Source organism: Neodiprion fabricii, chromosome 7 (genome assembly GCF_021155785.1).
Source record: "Neodiprion fabricii isolate iyNeoFabr1 chromosome 7, iyNeoFabr1.1, whole genome shotgun sequence".
Classification (NCBI taxonomy): Eukaryota; Metazoa; Arthropoda; class Insecta; order Hymenoptera; family Diprionidae; genus Neodiprion; species Neodiprion fabricii.
The window spans coordinates 17,645,017-17,662,448 of NC_060245.1; the positions used below are offsets into that span (position 1 = coordinate 17,645,017).

Consider the following 17,432-nt stretch of genomic DNA (forward strand, 5'->3'; position numbering starts at 1 on the left):
GCTGCCCTGAGTGCGTTTCCCCTAGGATTACGCCTTTGCTATTAGTTGGAAACTGAAGATATCGCACTCAGCGTAGCCAGCTAAAAACGCTAAAGACAAGCCTAAACGCGCGAAGCAAAGCTTCAACTATAGCCTTGAACTTGACTAGCGCATTATCAGCTAAAGGGAGTGTCTCGAATATTTTCAACGGGTCGGCATACCTGTCAAACTTATCTTTTATATTTCATTATTTTCGAAATATAATCATGGATCCAGCTGTCTTCCCCGAGGAAATATGGATTAAAATTCTTTTATACTGTGATGTGCCTGACATTATTGCCTTCGGGAGCACCTGTAAATACCTCAGGAAAACATCGGACACCGATTACTTGTGGTAAGTTTCGAGGTTATGTTGCTTAAACGCCCTTCGTACTTTACCGAGCCAAGGCCTTATAGTTAGGAATGACAAGCTAATTATTTAATCATTTTTCAACCCTTAACACATACTCTTATAAAGGTAGTATTACAGGACTATGTTGTACATCCCACAAAGTTTCTGAGCAAAAAGATCACAAAATGATGGTGTAGCATGTACAGCTGAAAGAAATCAAGCCTGTCGAGCCAAATTTTTTCGAAATATTACCATCAACGTGACCCGCAATTACTCAACCAAAATTCAAAACATGAAAACCCAGCTATTTACAAATTTATAACTGGTTGTCTTGTCTTAATCAGCACGAATAAGGCTGTTAAGTCCTTATCAGCATTTGGGATACGTGAACTTTGATTTTTAGAGATATATATGTCAATGTTGAAATCAAGCAAGGCATTCCCTTAACCCATTCTGAACTGCATTATATCTAATGGTGAAATTTTTTTTTTCAATTTATTTGAATTCTTCATACTTCAACTATACTAAGATATTTGATTTTTTTCTAAATTATTTTGAATGTTATTGGTTTGAAGATTTGTTGAGAGCGTCATTCATTGATACTGGACGAAATATCTACTTTTGATATTTAAAATAGATTATATAATTCATAAATTTCTGTAATTGTCAGCAGCCAAGATCATTTGATTAAAATTTGAAGTTGAAATCTTATACCCTCACCCAGGGTAATTGTATTGTCAAAATTAAACCCAACCAACTTCAGCCGCACCCGTGAATCATGGATTAAGTAAACCATGCACGCTTCGGTACATAAAAACTTTTTTTATTTCAGGAAAATCAAATGGCTGCAGCTCATATCCAAAGTACAATTCAAATTTCCTGACATGAAATGTCTCCAGTTACTAAGCGTTAGTTTTAAGGCGATGTGCTACCGACTTCACATGGTAGTGACGCTGGGAGAGAGCGTTCCATTCCCTAAGTGCTACCACTGCAGTGGTTACACGTGTCAAAGGAACTGCGTCGAAGGTTCGAGTTCAAAGGTGGTCATCGAGATTGGGAACAAATACACGTGGGTCATAACGCCTCATTTCGGTCTAAGACGGCATTTCTCTATGTTTGGCATACCGAAATGCAACACGGCCAACGCAGAGGTGCAAACACAGGCACCAAGCATAGCGAGCAGTAGCAGCAGGTTAAAAACTGATGCAAAATCAATTGCCAAAAAGCTGAAACTGGTGAGGCTATCCGAGCTAGCAACGGCAAAAATTCCACGACCCAGTGGACCGTTTTGCGTATTTTGCAATCCGGTTAAATTGTATCGCGAGAAAAAACGCCTCGCATCGCACCAGAATGATGTACAAAAATACTCTAGTACAAATCCTATTTATCAAAAATTATTGAATGGATATTGTGCAGACACCATTGAGGTTCTAGGAATTCCTAACGTTGATGTTGTTAGTCCAGCGGAAGCCCTCTTAAGCGATGGAACTTTTTCGGTGCTAAAGACTTTCGTCGATCACTTGTTTCACCAGATGGGTTTAACGGCGACACTGAGAAAGCCAAACGCTGTACTTATGTTCTGCGAACCACTCGCCATGCATCCATTACTCAGAAAACAGCTACTTCATTACTTATTTCAAGAGGTCAAAGTTGCTAGGTAATTTTATTCGCTGAATTTATAAAAATAGAATCATATGGAAATAATTATGTAGCCGGTTCTTAGATATTTGGAGTATAATCTTCACTGCTTCAGAGAGAAGATTTACTTGTTGAGTTGAATTTTAACAATTTCAATTCTCTCACAATCGTTTCAGGGTATGTTTAGTTCCAAAACCCTTAGCTGCTTGCGCAATGCTCGATGTGGAGACTTGCGTTGTAGTAGATAGCGGTGCTCTGAGTACAACAGTTGCTGTTGTCATTGGAGGAAGGGTGATGCCTGATCGGTGGCGTCTATTGCCTGTCGGTGGATATCACGTAGCCCATTATTTAAAGCAAGCAATGCATTGGCAGCCAAAAGAATACCATCAGATTCCTGTATCTTATTTGGACACTATGGCTGTCAAGGAGAGATGCAGATTGAGCTACAACATTGAAAATGAAGAACGGAAAAGAGGGCCAACCAGAAGAGAACACATCAATCTTAGGGTTGATAGTTACGCAGATTACAAACAGTTTTGGGTAGGTAAAAAGTAAATAATATTAAAATTATTTATGCAGGTGTGTCGATTAATTAGAACAAGTAACAACTATTCTTGATGAATGTTAAATATATCCTTAATTAACACGCAATTTACTGAAATTTGTCATGAATCGATAAGAGTTGTTCATGTAATAATCTGTCGAGAAGGTAATTGAACAGTATGAAATATGTGATGAAAATCTTTTGCATTCCATCGATTGTTATTAAAATAAATAAGTTTTCATTGAAAATTGATATGCTTGGTTGATGGGCGTTGCGATCCACCCACGTTTTTTGAGGTGAATTTTAATTTCGACGATTTATCATCATCAAATTCTTTAATGATCGGAAAGAAGTTTGTAAACTTTCTGTAGCGATTAGTCAAATATTTCTTATTATTCTCCAATGTATAGATTGATAGAACAAGAAATTGATTTTGGCAGAGAGTATCGCTGGGTTCTGAGCTTTACATCGCACCTGAGATGATGTATGTTAGCCTTGGGCTCCCCGAAGTGATCAAGGAAGTGACTATGGGCCTTTCGGAAGAACTGACCCAGGATTGTCTATCCCATATTCTGTTGACCGGAGGTAACACTGATTTGGCGGGATTTGACCTCAGGCTATCTAAAGATTTGCGCGAATTACTTCCGGAGCACAGTCCAATTTTGGAGGTCAGAAGCTGCCCAGGAACTCACAGTTGGAATGTGGCTATGGGATCAACTTACGTACCTTTGGCCGTACATCCTGGTATGTTGTCACCTTGTTTGGTAAACACCATATTTTTCTACTGTCATCGATCAGAATTTTGGATTGTATCAGGAGTTGAGGATGAGATAAGAAAAGAGTGCAAAAAGTCTCTCGCTATTTTCACGTATGGCGTAAATACAGGGAATTGAATATCGTTATAAAGCATTGTGAGAAAAGCATTGGGTGGATTCTGGAAAAAGGTCCAATGCAATTTGTATCTTCATTTTAAATATTTGAAATTACAAGGTTAGTTATTCAATATAGAAATCTCGATACATGGATTGCGTTGTGAATTGTAATGCTGAACAATCAACATCGTCGTCCAGCTTTAATGTGGAGCTGAAAAATATTCAGCAAGATTTAATTGTATTTAACTATTTAATACGGAAAGCACTTTGCCGTAATTTTTTCGTTCATCTCAGAACCAAAATATTTTTACTTCTTACCTTTTGTATCTATTTATTCTTGCATCGATAAACGATCCGCTTCTTTGACTTGCAGACAAAACGCCACCAGAATATGTGGAAGGGAATCCATTCTGGTTATCGCGGGAAGAGTACGTCTTATTTGGATGTGAATCGCTTGAATAGTAACAAAGTAGCAAAGTGGGAGATAGATATCAATGACGAATGATTCAAGTCATGAATACTAGTACCTTAGCAATGATTATGCAAATTAGCAAACCAGTACATATGTCAAGACGTAATATCAGGAAGAGAAATGTTACCAGTGTCAAGTATATTCTATTCCTATATTGTCTATCAACTCGCAAGGTATGAATTCTCTTATAATATTATAATAATGTTAAATTAACTAGAATGACTTTATACATTATTGAATGCATGTATGTTGTACGGTTTTAAATATGCCTGCACATTATCGTGTAACTGGTGTCACATATTTCATCTAATTTCTTCATATATTTTAACAGACTAACTCACCAGATACCAACTCGAAAAATTCGTTGCAAATTAACCTTATTCAAATAGTAAATCAACAATAAGCAAACTTGCACTTGTAAAACTATTTTAACGTAACTCTGTTGCATTCTGAACCAAATAAGAATACTTAATTTCAGAATGAACGTATGAAATTTGAAACTTTTTAACTATAATAATATTTGATATATATGAGAAGTTTGAAATGTTATTCTAGCTTACCCGCTCATGATACCTGCAGGAACTTCAGAATTTCTTATTTCACCAGATTCTGAATTCGAGGTTCAACTAAAGATTGATAAAATTACAACTAGATGAAAATGAGAATCTAATCTGATTGAAATGTGGAATGAATGGTTTCACTGCCTTATTTCACTATGCTAAATTTATTACTTATGTATCTCTGGCAAGTGTTCAACACGCTATTACATGACACAAGACTGGGAGATGTTATACAGATGTCAAAAATTTAGCAATGAAAATCTTTAAAACTTTTACTACTTGGTAAAGTTTTCTACGCGCAATAAATAGTTTCATTTTAATATGTTACTGCATCTCTTATCTCTCCGCTATATTCTTTCTTTAATTCACATTGAAGAATGATATGGAAAAAGGAAAGTGTGATCAAAACAACTAGTATCATTTAATTTTGCGCGTTAAATGAATTTTAAACTTGCAATAGTATTCCGAAGAATGTCATTTGTTATTTCGTAAATTTATATTGGATTTTTTGCCAAAAAAAAAAAAAACAAACAAAAAAGCAACACAATAACGTGTATGTGCGTGTGTGTGTGTATATATATATATATACATAAATGTATGTATGTATGTAGAGATTTTTCTAGTCACCATAAACCTACCTAGAACATTAAGAACAGAGTATACTTCCAAAATAGTAATATATACGTATACATATGATATATATGTATTGAGTAATAATTAGTAATGATAATTAATTGAGAAAAAGTAATAATATATTAAACTCATGAGTCTCTCGTTTATAGGTTTATACAAAGTAAGAACAAAGAAGTAATTGTTATAATAATTTATACGTCAAGTTTCATAATATTTATTAATAATGACTATACCTAATAATGCTGCTTATGATGAGGTATAAAATATAATTAATATTAGTTCACAGCAACGAGCTCAATGAACATATTTTGTTACATATTATAGCAGATTTTTATCAGCTTACTATATAATTCCATCAATACAAAATATTTTCGATAAGATATTGTACAATTTAATGATAAGTTTATTGAATTTTACTAGCACAATGTTGATTTTTTTTTTTTTTTTTTTTTTTTTAACCATACTTTTTCTTCTCTTCAGGTAGTTCCTTAAACGACTAAAACCTTGAAGGAACTCACAGCACTAAAGCTGCATTTCTTTTCTATAATGTGTAACAAGTTCATCATTCCAGTTATAATTTCTTCAATATCGATATCTTAAAATATTTCATTACCGCAACGAACGAGAATTCGTACTCGGTGATTCATTCTCTGTATTTATTTTAAGGCTGTAGATTTGGTAACTTGTTGTGATTTCCTTCATAGATTATTCATAATGTGAATGTTCTCAACATTCAAATTTGTATTATAATCAGTGTTCTGCTACGGATATGAACAAAGGATAATATACCAACATCAATATAGAATCAGCTCTATCTATTTAAGAAAAAACAGTTTCACACCTGAATTCTAACAATCTAAAATGTCAGTGAAAGTGGATGAAAAGAAGAAAAATTGTTAAATAATTATTCATTTCCCATCAGTTTTTACAAAATATTTATGTATAATCCTGTAATTATTGTTGCTTGGCACAAGTTTTTATCTGATGGAAAAATAAATAAATAAGTACATGTGAGTGAAAGGGATATGTTATGAAATTACATCGACACATTTAAGCTTGTTGTACGCTCAAGCTTTTATAATTTTAACATTTAATTTTGTTAAATTATGTAAATAACAAGAGAAACACATTTATTCAATAATTTATTTCATCACACTTTACATCAAGAAGTCTCGTTATATTATAGATAAAATAAAATACAACGGCATGCGTACGATACACATATACATATATATTTATGTTTACACATACGCACATGTATATGTTTATGCATATATATACATATGTATGTATACGCACACAATATTTACACACGCGCACACAAATGCCTGTGTTTCTATCGATGTATACTATTTACGACTGTATATTTTGTGAATAAATTTTTTTTTTTTTTTTTCTGTCCCAAGAATAGAAAGTCAATAAAAAAAAATAGTTTTATAAAACTTTTTTTTCTAATCGTTCTATATTTTATCAACTCTCGTTTCCGCTTTATACTCTTAAGAATTATTTCTTCATCGTTCAGTCCAAAATATTAGCGCTTTTTAATTTGTTCATACTAATTGAATAGTAGCAATAGAATTAATGAAAATTACAGATTCGAATTGTTACAAATCTGACAAATAAGTAAATAACGAATTGCATACTCGTTAGATAAACTGTAAAAACCTTTGGCTAAATGTGGTAATAGTTATTCATATCATTTGAAAAGAAACATTATTATACATGGTAATAATAGAAGATGTATTTTTTACTCTATGATCTGTGACGTGCAGGTTTATGACCCACGATAATCACTCTTGCAATTTAAATTTACTCCGATGATAACAAATACGACCGGAATACAAGAGCGAGGCAAAAGCCTGTTGGAGATCATAAAGGCAAGGTACGTACATCGTGATCGACAAATGACTTTATGCAAATCACTCAATTAGTACAATCTTATCCTATGTTACTAACAGTTAATCGTTTATTTTACTTACTTTAATTTTTGTTTTTTTTTGGTATCAGGTCAAACCACCCAAGCCACTGAACGTCAATCTTTGCTAAATATCGATCGTATCGATAGACCCGTGTATTTATAAACTGTTACACTTGAGCGCTATGACTTGAGGCCATAGTTGCATTTTAAAAATTTGCAACGGAACGAAAAAACTACATGGGAATCTTCGCGAAAATGTATTATTTTTCTTAATTTACTTGGGTATTTCAAGTTCGATAAAATTAATGAAAATAATGGACTCAATGGGTATACATAAATATAAGTATCACGTTTTAATTTGATAGAAAATGTGAACGGTTGAGAATCTGTACAAAAATGACGTTTCAAAGATTCTGTCATATTTAAATTCAAGAAGCATGTATGCTAGAACTAGAAATTTGAAGTACAAACAACGTATTTTATGACAAGTTCGCTATTAGAAATGTATGTATCAAAAAATCTAACATGGGAAAGTTTGGTTCTCTCGAATAAGTAATAAATAAATACTTTAAGATATATTTGTCTTATTTTGGCATTGTCATGTCTCAGGATGCTTTGTTTTCGTTTTAATACGAATTTCAATTAATCGCACTTTTGCAAGAACTTTCGAGTACGATGAAGTAATTAAACGGACGATGATTTACATGTAACATGTTTGGACGTGGACTTTGGAGTATTAAATTTTATTCTATTTCCAACAGCTATTAAATGTATGAATGTATGTATGTTCGTGTATATTACAAATTAGAATATATAAAATATACCCTAAGTTTTGAAGAATATTTTGTTTTAATTTCTACCTGCATATTTGTGATGCAAATTTGGCTCACAATTGTTTTTGTAAAATCTTATATATTATCTATGTAATAGCGTTTCAAAACTATTGAAAATCGCAGTGGTATCAAACAACGACTATTTATTCTTGTTAATAAAACTTTATGAATTTATGTCGATACTTTGACTAATTATACTCTGACTTTTTAACAATAATCACTGTAAAATAGTACGTGTATGGGATAACTTCTGTCACAAAAAAAATTTCGAAACTGTAAAGCAAACCACTAAAAAAATCATAAGGGTGCTAGACAATTCTTCTCTGATTAACAAAACGACACTTTATGTATTCCACAAAGGTACTATCGCGTTATTAAAAACAATTAAAATATTAGAAGGCGCTTTCTATATGTATATATATATATATATATATAGATATACATATATATATGTAAATGTGTCAAGACTTATCTAGAAAGAAATATTTCAATCTTCCAATATGTACCTGAAATTTTGAAGGTTCCTTTGATCGTAATTATACCAAGATAGTTATTTCGCAAAACTTGTTCAGTAATTGTAAGTGCAAAAATTTTTCATCTAAATTATTACAAATTGATAATTGTAATTTAATTTTTGGAAAAACTTGCCGGAAAAAATATGTGCGCCATAAATTAATTTATATTTTCTTTCAAATGAACGTTGGAAACTTCAGGCTCATGTTCTAATCTATTGATACTTCAATATTATACATGTTAATTCTTTCATATTATTATTATTACATATATATACAAATTATATACAAAATTGTTACAATAACTCTGAACAAACTGTTTCGATGCTTATAAATTCTCTCTGTTAGTCTTTTTTTTTTTATTTTTATGAATATGGATGTTCACGGTTTGATCAATTTCATGGCAAATCTTTGAACAAGAGAACAAAAAAAGGTATATCTTTCTACCTCGTCTCAACTTTTGCCAACAGCGCTTACATGTTATGATCCTAAAAAGTTTTTACCTTCAAGGTAGTACCGTGATAAATCACTTTTCTTACAATATCTTTCAATTGTTGAATACACATAATTTGAAGTGTCCTTTATACGTAGGAATTTTTTTTAATAGTCCTTGCGGTACTAAATTTTGCAATATTAGCGATCAAAAATCGTACAATTTACATGTATTCCTTATCCCGACCGTAGTTAGCGTGAGCATTTTATTTAATAACAGCCATACTTTTCTTAGAATTTTTTTTAAAAACTGAGAATTATTAATTGAGGATATAACAAGTAATTTTTTTCAAAAAAAAACATAAACAAGCAGTATTCATTTTTTTGTAAATAATTCTTAAAGTTTGTTGCTTTCAATAATTTTCGAACTTTTTCTCATAACCTAACCCGTGAGAAATAGTGACTTGGCAACGTTGCCCTATGCGGGAAGTTTAAAATGCCATAAAGACCCAACGAATTGAAATAAATGTCAGAACTTGGCGGATATAGGTTACGGTACGGTTCAGTCTCCAATTATAACTAACCTCAAATTGATTTCATAACAATACATTTCTCTACACACATGCTTGAGGGGCAAGAGATACTGAGTTAGAATGCAACGTTGCCAAGTCAGACAAAAGACGCAATGGGAAAATTTTTATACTTCTGCGCATGTGAGTGGAGGCGCAAAGGTGTACTGTATCTCAACTACTTTTTACTTTAGTTATGTTTTATACAAGGGATATTTCTCTGGAAGTTGAGGACTGCTGCTATCACGGTACTACCTTAATATAAATTTGGATTAATCATAAATTGCCGCTATTATTAGCAGCAAGAACTTTTCGCAGGTTCAGCTTCGATTAAATTGAAATCCAACCCTCCGGGTCTAGCAAATCCAGTTTTGATCCCATCCCATCCATCCTCCAACTTATACTCACCCGTTTGTATTCTGTTGTATACTTCCTGCGTCACCGTTTTAAAAGCATCTTCAACATTTATCCCTGTCTTAGCGCTAGTCTCAATGTGGTGGACTCCGTGCTGATCGGCAAAAGCCCTTGCTTCCTCCTTTGAAACCTCTCTTCTACCTCCATTGCTCACTAAATCTACCTTACATCCTACCAATGCAAAAACGGGACGATGAGGCTCGATATGCCTCCGTGCTTCCATCATCCATTGCGGTATGTGCTCAAAACTCGCTCTGTTACATACATCGTAAACTAGAAGTGCTCCAACCGAATTTCTGTAGTAAGACTTCGTTATGGACCTGAAATATGGACAGACATGTACTTTTGTTACTAATTATGTAATTATATGCAAAATACTGGGCGTTTAGTTAAACGACGGTTCAAAAAAAATATTATAGAATGTAAGAAATTTGAAAGAATAATGCATCTTCACTGGATTCATGCTGTAATAAATTAATTTTTTATCATCAATACATTTACAAACGTCACAAGGCTACTAAAATAGGGTGCCGTAGTGTAAGAAGTGAGAAAAATGAATCAATTGAAGCCTCGCGAATTCTTGGCTTGTTTCTTACAATACTGATTGAAAATAGGATCAATTCCTGTGCATAGTAGCTACCTAAATCTTTCTTGGCCTGCCGTGTCCCAGAGCTGTAATTTAATCCTCGTCCCATCTTTGACCTCAATTAATCTGGCAAAAAAGTCTACTCCAACTGTTGGGTCCGATAGCTATAATGAAAAAGTAAGCTTATAGTTTTCCTAAATTAGAAAAACAGACGAACCAATGTTTAGGTATGAATCATGCTATTTGTATGGAACTTGGAATTTTGGAAGGTTATTCCCTACGAGTCATGCTTGCACTTTGATATGCAATAAATGACGATTCATTTCTCAAAACTAAGCTGGTTGGAAGGTCATGGATTAGTTTTGAAGTGACCGTTATAGTATGAAACAAATGCCAAAAGTACGAGTAAGGGACAAGGAAAATTTTTCCGACAATCAGCTCGGCATCTGTACAATAATATCTATGATCTTCAAATACAGACTTCAGCATACGAAATGAAAATAATCGGCGACCGAAATTCTTAGGTCAATAGATGAAACCAGTGAGTGGTAAAAGTTCTGATCAATTATGATGCGTATTCGAGGTTGTTATCAACAAATTACAAAGATCAGATGCGATGAAAGGTCAAGAGTAAAAATAAATATGCATAACAGCAAAATAAATGACAACCAGACGTACCTCGGCGAATTTACCATCGGTAAAATATTTTAGCAGTGAACTTTTTCCAACCGTACTGTCTCCGATAAGAATCAATCGGAATTGATAGTCAAAAATAGGTTCCACCATTTTGACGTTTTCGCTTTTAGGGGCGGCGCGATTCGTTCAATTACAGAGCGATAAAATTGTGCGTCGCCGTGTTAAAAATAGCGCATCTTCGTAACCTCCGAACGTTGCCAGAAGAGTGGAATTTGTACAAAACACAAGAGTCCTTTCGGCTGATCGTGACACATTAATTGTCACTTCCTCTCGCAATAGCTTTGTTTGATTTGTATTGTTTATTACGAGCAAAGCCTGAGACTTGCATATGATTTCAACTGCGCATGACGCGCTTTTTTTTTCTATAGTTCCGAATCAACTACGTCTTATCATTCGCTCGACTAACGTAAAATTTGATTATCCCAGTACTCATTTTTGGCAGACGGTTAAAATTCACTGCCGAATCCCAGCGCTCTAGATAATTAACCGCGATATCGCAGTGGCCAGCACTTTACTTTAAATTGTCAGATACGCAGTAGAACTTATTTCGTCATGTAATGCCACTTTGAGGTTAATAAGCATCGCGGAACGGCAGGAGATATGCCAGAAAAACATTTGCTCTCGATTGCCTTTTGTTTTGCTATGGTCAATATCACCAACAACAAATACATTCGGTTGATCAGCATTGATCACAGCTGACGTAACATACGCGTACTGAGCTGATACGAGCCTTTATTGCATATCTACAGATGCGTATGTAAAAATTAGCCATGAGATTAGGTGTATTCCTGAAGCAGAGAGAGATATATCTCAAGCGTGTTCCTCACTGAAGTATACATATATATACATATATATATATATGTATATAGGTATATTTCAGTGGAATTCCTGGTTCCCCATCTGTATGTCAGCCATATTGGATTTTCAACTAATCACATTTGAGATCATTTAGCGCACGTTTTAAAATGTGAAAATCTCGAACGTGTTGAATCAACGTTCTATGAATTTAGCTGCGAGAGCGTTTTTATTCGTTATAATTTTGCTGTGAATGTGAAATATTGGACCACACCACCACAAAGTTTCGAATGAGTGAAATTTTTTCAATTAATTTATACGTAGAAGCGTCGAAAACAGTCGACATCTCAGCCAAGATGTCGTCCATGGACAATTCTAAATTCCATTCCTAATGACATTGTCATGTCGACAAATTCAGGATTGGGTTAGGTCAGGTTAGGTTAAGAAATCTGCACGTTCTCGGAACAGGTTTTCACTGGCTCGCGTCAGTATCGAAGTTGATTTTGGTTTCTGATAGATAATTCTAAGCAATGAACGAAGAGGAATTAATACGAGAAATTGTCGCTCTTACAAAGACATTACGCGAGAAGAAAGATACGCTCAGACGCGTACAACGAGATAAGCATGTAGTTCAAGAATGCGGCTTGACCAATGAAGAAATTGGCAGATACAGCAGGCAGATTTTAGTGCCTGAAATTGGGGTGAAAGGTAGATCAAATATATCCAACCCATTTGACAAGTAACAGTGAAATATCTCGGTTCCTTTTCCTAGGTCAATTAAAGTTGAAGAAGTCATCGGTGCTGATCGTTGGCGCTGGAGGCTTGGGATGTCCTGCAGCATTATATTTAGTTGGTGCTGGCATTGGGCACATTGGTATCATTGACTATGATGAAGTCGAAACAAACAATCTTCACAGGCAGTTATTACACTCCGAGGAGAGCATTAGGGTCCCCAAAGTCGTGTCGGCTACAGCGGCGCTGACTCGGTAGATTTTGTTTGGCGCATGAAGCTTTGTCAGATCGAATGACTATTCATAGGTTTCACAGATCCTGCCGATTCATGCGTGGTCGGTAGTGAAATAAACTACTGCGTTCAGTTTTGATCCACTACAACAGTTTCATTATAACAAAAGGAGTCGATGTATTTTTTCATCTACATAGTACAATCAAAACCATGATTATTTATTTTGATACTGTGAAACAGATTTAATGATTTGATACCTATATTTTGAGTTTTTGAATATGCACCAGAAATCGGTGGCTAGAGAAAAATGAAGAATTTTCATAGAGTAGATAGTAAAACAAGTCCAATGTCTCCTGCCATATCGTAGTAAGGTGAAACTGAACAGTACTCTATTTTACTTGCGTTATATGCGATGTCTGAAGTCTGAATATTAATTATATCTGACATTGTAATTGCTAAAAGTATTAATTATTATTCCCAGGTTGAATAGCAGCGTCAATATAACGCCTTACAAGATGCAGTTGGACAGCAGCAATGCTTTGGAAATAGTAAAGCAGTATGACGTTATTTTGGATGCTACCGATAATGTCGCTACCAGATATCTATTGAACGACGCTTGCGTGTTGACTGGAAAACCGTTGGTTTCTGGCTCTGCCTTGAAATTTGAGGGACAATTAACTGTGTACAACTATCGGGGTCCCTGTTACAGATGCGTTTTTCCAACCCCACCACCTCCCGAAACTGTGACGAACTGTGGAGACGGAGGCGTGCTGGGCGCAGGTACTTTTGAGGCCAAGCATTAATTTGAAAAACGTGCAACAAAGAATTACTAGTTGCTAGCAATTATTGATTCAAACCAGGAATCGACTAAAAATATCTGAACTATTTTCTAGCTGTAGGAACAATCGGCGTTCTCCAAGCCTTAGAGGCGATGAAAATTATTTTGGAAATGTCCGGCGTGCTGGCTGGCAGATTGCTACTATTTGACGGAACAGAGACATTATTTAGAAATGTGAAATTGAGACCAAAGAATCAGAATTGCTTAATATGTGGAGATAATTCGACAATCGATAAGCTGATTGATTACGAAGAGTTTTGCCGGGCCAAAGCGAATGATAAAAATCCAGGTTTAAAATTGCTCAAAGAATCTGAGCGACTCTCTGTTAAAGAGTATCATAAGTTTGCTGACAGCAGTGCAACATCTCATGTACTAATTGATGTTCGGTCTCACGAAGAATTTGAAATATGCAAATTGCCCAATTCTATTAATGTTCCATTCACCCAAATTTCTAAACCTGACAGCCATGCACTTGTGGAACAAGTTATCAGAAGTATGAGAAATGGGGATACTCCTATAGACGGTAAGTCAGTTCAAAATTGATCCTTAAGATCAACGATTTCGTTCATCTACGTGAGATAAATTATCTCTTGATTGAAACAGTCGAATCTGTTCCTGTTTAGCTTTAGTATTTACATTCTTATGGAGAGTCGAACTATCTTTCAAATGAAAATTTGTTCTGCGTTTTCAGTAATTGTGATATGCAGACGTGGTAATGATTCCCAAAAGGCGGTGAAAATTCTCAAAGGATTGATCAATGACGAGGCTGTAAACATAAGAGACGTAATCGGCGGTATTCACGCATGGGCAAAGAACGTCGACCCGACATTCCCAATCTATTGATGTACAATATCGTTGATAAACCTCCTTTAATTTCCTATTTACACGTATATCTTTTCTATACAATCGTCAAAAAATATATAGTCAATATTTTAAAAAGTGATAATTGGCAGATAGTGAAATGTATGTCAGAATCACTCTAATTTCCTAATTGACTAGCCTCTATGACTTAGATGCTTCAGGGGGATTGCACACACAAAATTTAGCAGGCTCGTCAGGTGGCAAACTCATTTCGGGATGTCTGTAATGAGCGTCTGATACTGCTCTAAGTTTTTGAGCTGCTTGTTCAGGCGTTAAATCTCGCTGACTTTGTGCCAAGAGTTCATATCCGACCATGTGCTTCTTTATCGTTGCAGAACGGAGCAATGGTGGGAGATATATTCCGTGAAATGTCCAGTAGCGATAGTCCTCGTTCAAGTATTGGCCAGTCGGAGCACCTGCAAGATTCAAGAAACGATATTTGATATTTTCATGATTTTCTCCCTGCACTTAGCAGCTGATTTACCGAAACCTACCATGCCATCCCATTGAATAAGGGAAGGAGCATTGGAATAAATTATCGTATCTGGTACACAGTCGCTTCATTATAAGTGCCAGAGACTCTTGTTGACTTGCCGTCAGATCTTGCATTCTGATTACTTGTCTTTTGGGTAACACCATAGTCTCGTAAGGCCACTGCGCCCAATATGGGACAACAACTACCCAGTCGCAGTTCTCAATCACGATACGTTCCTGAAAACGTATCAGTTACTGTATCGCAACATTTATTCGCACAGTTCAAAGATTCAAAGATATTAATTGATTTACTCAAAATCTTTGCCTTTGAACAATTATTTCCCGAAGTACCTTTCTATCAATCTCTTTTCGTACATAATCAATCAAAAGCGGTTTTTGGTGACGGCGGTAGTAGTTGCAGAGAAATTTGTCCTTTCTCTGGGCTTCAAAGGGCAGAAATGAGCTACTCCAAATTTGGCAGTGCGGATGAGGGTTACTACATCCCATTATAGCCCCGCGATTCTCGAATATTTGTACCCAGGCCCATTTTTTGCTCAGTTCATGCATTTCGAGTATCCATCTGATTGTAAAATGTTGAGTCAAGGTTTCACGACGCTGTATCATACAGTTGAAACACATTTTTGCGATAATACATACTGTTTTATTACTTCTTTGATATCTTCAACTTTCATCAAAGCGATGGTAACGTTCGATTTTGGGTGAAAGCACATCACTTTACAATTTCCCGTTGCTGGACCAATCTTGAAAAGCTCGTCCGAAGATTCTGGCGGACTTGGAACAGACTCCAACAGTGCGGGAAAGTCATTTTCAAATGAATATGTGTTGCGGTAAGGTGGAGTCACCTGGAAACAACAGTTATCACAATGTATTTGAGAAGTTGCGCTACTTTTCTTTATCTCTTGCAGGTTCTGCTCACTTTACCACTGCTCCTAACGTTTCCAGGACACAATGGATTCTTTGGATCATATTCGGGAAGCTCTTCGTCGAGATTATCTTCTACTTGCCCTCCCCAAGGACGTTTCATACGATGCGGGGATACCAATATCCATTCTCCTTTCAGAGGGTTATATCTGATGTGTTGGTGTTCTGCGAAACAACATTAAATAACTAGCATATACAAACATCCGTATACCTATGCATCATTCCCGACCATACCTGTTGGATCAAAGTCATTGTTAGTCGCCATATTTCCACAGGTTACACTCGAAGGTTGCCCTTTCTCCGACATCAATGATTCATCTTTGCTCGGGGTATCACGAGTGCATTCAAGCTCTTTGGACCTTCTTTGTTTACCTAAAAAAATTGAATAAAGTTTAAATCAAACTTAACGCAATCACCACCAGATGAAAGCAATATCTGTGACCTTTGCTGTACTTATACTTTGAAAATAATAGTGCAAGAATGTGCAATATAATGATTATGAGTCACATGTGTTCAGTTTCGCAATAGCGTATGAAACGCTGTAGCAAGGGAGTTTAAACAATGCATACTGTCGATTATCTGCAGTTCGACTGTTGAAGTTTATAATCACCAATATCGCACACCCCTTTTGCTTTGCCATTACCATCTCTAGTGCGATCCTTACCACACTTTTCCAAGGAACTCATCTTGACGTGTCAAATCGATTTTTCTTCGGTGCTTCTCAGGGTACCGAGTCTCTATGTGGACATTATGTCATTAGAAGTTTTACCAACTAGATACTAGATAACATGACATAGCTAAGTAGCGTAATCCGGATCTGATAACATCGTCATTTGTTATCTCGGATCATGCTGCCTGATTATTACAACTGTATGTGATGTAAACGAAGAAATCGATCACTATTCAATGACAATGAAAAGAAAATACTTTAAGAAAGTGTACTCGTATACCGCAAAACAAATATTTATTATTCGGTTGTCAATTAATTTTTCTGGAAATACATACATGCTAAATGACAAAATATACTTGCTTATTGACGCGTGTACAAAATCAATTTTTGAAGCCTCTGAAAGGAAAAAAATTGAACTGTTCATTTCATCATTTTGTAAGAACTTTGATCCTTTTAATATGTTTATTTTAGAAATTGGCAATTATTTTGGACTTAATTTAAAAATAGATACTTTCGAAAGTGTCAAGTGTTGGTCGAATGTGTCAAATCGCCGCGGTTTCAAAACCAGAACAAAGAGGTCGCTTATATCGGCGGACGGCCATCTAAAAATCTCATAGATGGTAACAGAATAGGCTGATGAAATAAAAATCAGATATCCTTGGCGTTCCGAAATGCCACCCAGGTGACTAAACGGTGTGTTCTGAAATTGGCTGACGGCCCTAAAAACTCCCTAGGACAGAGGCAGATCTACTCACGAACTCGGCAGCGCAAAAGTGATAAAAGATTGTTGACAGCACTGGGAGGTAGTTCGGAATCGGAACGCACCCTAAGTGAAAAGA

At 35.4% G+C, this 17,432-nt stretch overlaps 4 protein-coding genes across 13 annotated transcripts; 2 read left to right on the plus strand and 2 right to left on the minus strand.

Moving 5' to 3' along the window:
• Positions 1-157: 157 nt before the first annotated feature.
• Positions 158-7,512, plus strand: LOC124187222 (actin-related protein 2-like). Of its 2 annotated transcripts, XR_006871794.1 has the most exons (6): positions 158-373; positions 1,203-2,027; positions 2,185-2,548; positions 2,993-3,296; positions 3,798-4,069; positions 4,452-7,512. XR_006871794.1 is itself a non-coding variant. In XM_046579612.1 (5 exons), exons 1-5 carry the CDS (start codon positions 246-248, stop codon positions 3,884-3,886), a joined length of 1,710 nt encoding a protein of 569 aa, XP_046435568.1. In that variant the 5' UTR covers positions 158-245; the 3' UTR covers positions 3,887-7,512. The 2 variants fall into 2 exon arrangements, 1 of the variants encoding a protein (XP_046435568.1); XM_046579612.1 differs by having other exon boundaries at positions 3,798-7,512.
• A 1,150-nt stretch (positions 7,513-8,662) lies between these two features.
• On the minus strand, positions 8,663-11,861 carry LOC124187232 (ras-related protein Rab-39B). The gene is made up of 4 exons (XM_046579636.1): positions 11,032-11,861; positions 10,408-10,517; positions 9,611-10,087; positions 8,663-8,858 (listed from the first exon to the last, which is right to left on the minus strand). Exons 1-3 carry the CDS (start codon positions 11,137-11,139, stop codon positions 9,649-9,651), a joined length of 657 nt encoding a protein of 218 aa, XP_046435592.1. The 5' UTR covers positions 11,140-11,861; the 3' UTR covers positions 8,663-8,858; positions 9,611-9,648.
• Positions 11,862-11,989: 128 nt separating this feature from the next.
• LOC124187226 (adenylyltransferase and sulfurtransferase MOCS3) lies at positions 11,990-14,526 on the plus strand. Its single transcript, XM_046579621.1, has 5 exons — positions 11,990-12,552; positions 12,617-12,830; positions 13,290-13,588; positions 13,702-14,169; positions 14,338-14,526. The coding sequence occupies exons 1-5, from the start codon at positions 12,375-12,377 to the stop codon at positions 14,487-14,489; spliced, it is 1,311 nt and encodes a 436-aa protein (XP_046435577.1). The 5' UTR covers positions 11,990-12,374; the 3' UTR covers positions 14,490-14,526.
• Positions 14,499-17,407, minus strand: LOC124187227 (probable galactose-1-phosphate uridylyltransferase). Of its 9 annotated transcripts, none has more exons than XM_046579623.1 (9): positions 17,105-17,156; positions 16,954-16,989; positions 16,534-16,660; positions 16,158-16,295; positions 15,919-16,088; positions 15,639-15,844; positions 15,333-15,561; positions 15,002-15,218; positions 14,499-14,923 (listed from the first exon to the last, which is right to left on the minus strand). In XM_046579623.1, exons 3-9 carry the CDS (start codon positions 16,607-16,609, stop codon positions 14,649-14,651), a joined length of 1,311 nt encoding a protein of 436 aa, XP_046435579.1. In that variant the 5' UTR covers positions 16,610-16,660; positions 16,954-16,989; positions 17,105-17,156; the 3' UTR covers positions 14,499-14,648. The 9 variants fall into 9 exon arrangements, with proteins under 9 accessions (XP_046435579.1, XP_046435582.1, XP_046435580.1 ...); XM_046579626.1 differs by having other exon boundaries at positions 16,588-16,660; positions 17,105-17,121; XM_046579624.1 differs by lacking the exons at positions 16,954-16,989; positions 17,105-17,156 and adding an exon at positions 17,345-17,407.
• Between the last annotated feature and the right edge of the window lie 25 nt (positions 17,408-17,432).